The sequence below is a fragment of the Palaemon carinicauda genome, chromosome 42 (assembly GCF_036898095.1).
Source record: "Palaemon carinicauda isolate YSFRI2023 chromosome 42, ASM3689809v2, whole genome shotgun sequence".
Classification (NCBI taxonomy): domain Eukaryota; kingdom Metazoa; phylum Arthropoda; class Malacostraca; order Decapoda; family Palaemonidae; genus Palaemon; species Palaemon carinicauda.
Genome location: NC_090766.1, coordinates 29,094,182 through 29,097,617, shown reverse-complemented (window position 1 = coordinate 29,097,617; position 3,436 = coordinate 29,094,182). Strand labels below are relative to the sequence as shown.

At 31.0% G+C, this 3,436-nt stretch overlaps 1 protein-coding gene across 1 annotated transcript in view; it reads left to right on the top strand.

The window, feature by feature from the left end:
• The first annotated feature begins 1,094 nt into the window (after nt 1–1,094).
• Nucleotides 1,095–3,436, top strand: part of LOC137633258 (oplophorus-luciferin 2-monooxygenase non-catalytic subunit-like) — a 3,157-nt gene continuing 815 nt past the window's right edge. The window contains exons 1-3 of the mRNA XM_068365462.1: nt 1,095–1,784; nt 2,744–2,908; nt 3,357–3,436. The exon at nt 3,357–3,436 is cut by the window's right edge and continues 22 nt beyond it. Of these exons, the coding sequence (XP_068221563.1) occupies nt 1,172–1,784; nt 2,744–2,908; nt 3,357–3,436 (858 nt within the window). The 5' untranslated portion in view covers nt 1,095–1,171. The remainder of the gene's footprint in view (nt 1,785–2,743; nt 2,909–3,356) is intronic.

The window sequence follows — 3,436 nt, the reverse complement described above, 5'->3', positions numbered from 1 at the left end:
CAGTTTAGTGAGACCGGTGTTACTATATGGACATGAGTTGTGGTATGACAATGAAACAACATCCAACAGATTTGTAGATTTAGGAACAAAGCCCTCAGAAGAATATTGGGAGTTAAATGGCAGGAGAGGATTAGAAATAAAACTATAAGAAAGATTACTCTAAGAGTGCCATATGTGGAGGAGATTATGATGAAGGGTAGATGGAGATGGTTTGGGCATGCTCTTCCCACTCCCCAAGAGGGATTAGTTCACCAAACTTTCAACTGGGCTCCACAGGACACTAGAAGAGTTGGAAGACCCAGGCCTACAGTATATGGCTGAGAGGACTATGAAGCGTGAAGTAGATGATAAATGGAGAAGGATTGATTTAAAAGCTCAATATTGATTATATATATATATATATATATATATATATATATATATATATATATATATATATATATATATATATATATATATATATATATATATATCAGCCATAACTAGTCGACTGCAGGACAAAGGCCTCAGACATATCCTTTCACTTGCGTCTGTTTAGTCTTTCTATGGCAGTCTAAGCACGTAAATTTTCTTAGCTCGTCAATCCATCGCCTTCTCTTCCAATGACAAGATTGAAAAAGTAGGTTTTGTGGTTTAGCTGAATCAATAGTTTTTCATTATTATAACTGGGGCATACAAAAAGCTATAGCCATATATTAGTGCATAATATTGCAACAACAAAAGCAGCAACTTGCAAACTCTCATGGAATTTCCAAGTAAGATAATAACTCTGAACTCATTAGATAAGAGGCATGAAAACAACAGTACTATGTTCACATTAAATGAAAAATTTAACATAAATGTATTCTTTAGTTCCTTGTGATAATATCTGAAGTGTAATAGGTGCAAAATTGAAGACTCAAATAATAATTATAAGAATACAAATCATAATAAAAAATAAGAGGAAAGAAGCTTACAAATTCGACACAATGTTATATTTGTAAGTATACAATAGAAATATTTCTCGCATACAGCGTAATAATGCAAGTTTAATTAGCAAACCGACAACGCTTATCAAAATTTCTCACGCTAAACTCATCTTTTATTATCATGCTACTATTGTATAAGTTGACTGTCAGTAACTTTCCATTCATCTTCTGCTACCAGAATTACTTCAACACACAGCGCACTAATGGATATATCCCTTTCTTTTGTCGTCTTGGTCTTCATTCTAGTGGGTGGAATTAACGGTCAAACAAAGATATGTCCAGCCCCTGAAGATATTTTCCCCTGCACTTGTAAAGAATTTGCTTACCCGACGACTGAGCTGACTTGTAGTGATGTGACGAGCAACGACCAGCTGGCAAATATTTTCAACAAGGAGTTTAGAGCTTCTGATTTTGGCAGGCTCAAAATTGAAAACAACAAGCACCTGACAACCATTAGACCAGGAGACTTGGGAAAGGCTTCTTTTCAAGAAATATGGATAACAGCCGGAATTTTAGAGCAAGTGGAACCCTTAGCATTTGCTGAAAGCTATGAAACAGCCACGAAAATTATGGTTTTCTCAAACCACATTGTATCCTTTCCTTTTGAAGAGTTGCCAAATTTCATAAAACTGGAAAGTCTAGGTGTCGATTTCAATCACTTGACATCATTTCCTGTACTGCAGTCCAGTTCTCTTCGGTTCATAAGTTTTCAAACAAATGATATAGAAGGCCCTCTACCGGCGAATGCTTTTCAACAACTACCAAACATAAGTGAAATTGATGTCAGAGGTTTAAACCTTAAAGCTATATTGCCTGGTAAGTGTATGATTATAACTATATGTTTGTTTGTTTTTTAAAATTGAGCCTCTATGTTTTGTTAGAAAAAAATTGTTTTTTTATTATTATATTTCCAAGTAATTATACTTGATGGTGACTGAACGTGGCTAACTCGAACGCCTAGGGGTTAAAAAACGTATTTTTTTTAAGGAAATATATATAAATAATTTTACACACACACACACACACACACACACACACACACACACACACACACACACACATATATATATATATATATATATATATATATATATATATATATATATATATTTGTGTGTGTGCGTGTGTGTGTATACATATCTATATATTTATATACATATATATATATATATATGTGTACATATATATGTATATATACATACATATATATATATATATATATATATATATATATATATATATATATATATATATATATATATATATATATATATATATATATGTATGTATATATATATATACATATACACACACACACATATATATATATATATATATATATATATATATATATATATATATATATATATATATATATATATATATATATATATATATATATAAGTTCCATGCTTACGGATATATATGACACGGAACTTTTTTTTTATTATATAAACTCGATTATTACATGTGAACAACGAGGACATCCTCAGCAGGGCTCCTTTTACTCAACTGACGGCCCAAGCTATACGGGTGCCGTCACAAAACATGGAAATCATTCTGACCATCTTCTTTTTCTATACAAAACCTATATGAAGGTTTACACTTCAGTCTGATATAAAATATAGTTATTTGTATAGAAATAAATTGAAAACAAAATGATACTATAAGTACCTGAATTATTAAAGTAAAAATATCAATGTAGCCTAATGGTTTGACGATAGAATAAGATGCAGTATCTTTAAAGTAACCATTCAAATATCTTATTATTTCAGGAACTTTCGTAGGTTTATCTCGACTACGATATTTGGATGTTGCCGGTACAAATTTGAAAACATTGACTTCTGGAACATTTGAATTGCATGACCCTGAAGCTTTCGGGACTGTCCTCGATATTGAATACAACCAAATTGACAACATTGAAGTTGATACATTTGCAGGTGGGTTTACACTCTTTTTCAAATTGTAATCTCAGTTGTGATTCACACCTATAACTTTTTAAGGAAAAGTGATATACAAAATTGATATTGAAAGAAACCAAATACTTGATGCAATAAGCCCAAGGGATTCAACAGGGAAAAATAGCCCAGTGAGGAAAGGAAATAAGGAAATAAACTACAAAAAAGTAAGATGTAAATAAAATTAAATATTCTAAAACAGCAACAACATTAAAATAGATCTTTTATATATAAACTATATAAACCTCAAAATTCTTAGCATTCATAATTCATTGTCGAATTTTGAAAAAAAAAATCTAAATTCAACGGCAATGAAGCAATTAGTCAATTGATATCAATAATAATAAAACTGGTTGGAAATTCTATAAATTTCTTTATAATGTTAATGAGTCTGCTTTGTTTTCTGAAATGACCACATCTCTTTTTTTAGGTGGAATTGATACTATTCGAGCCAGATCAAACAATTTACATTTACTAGAGGAAGAGGTATGGAGGCCCTATGTGGAGGCT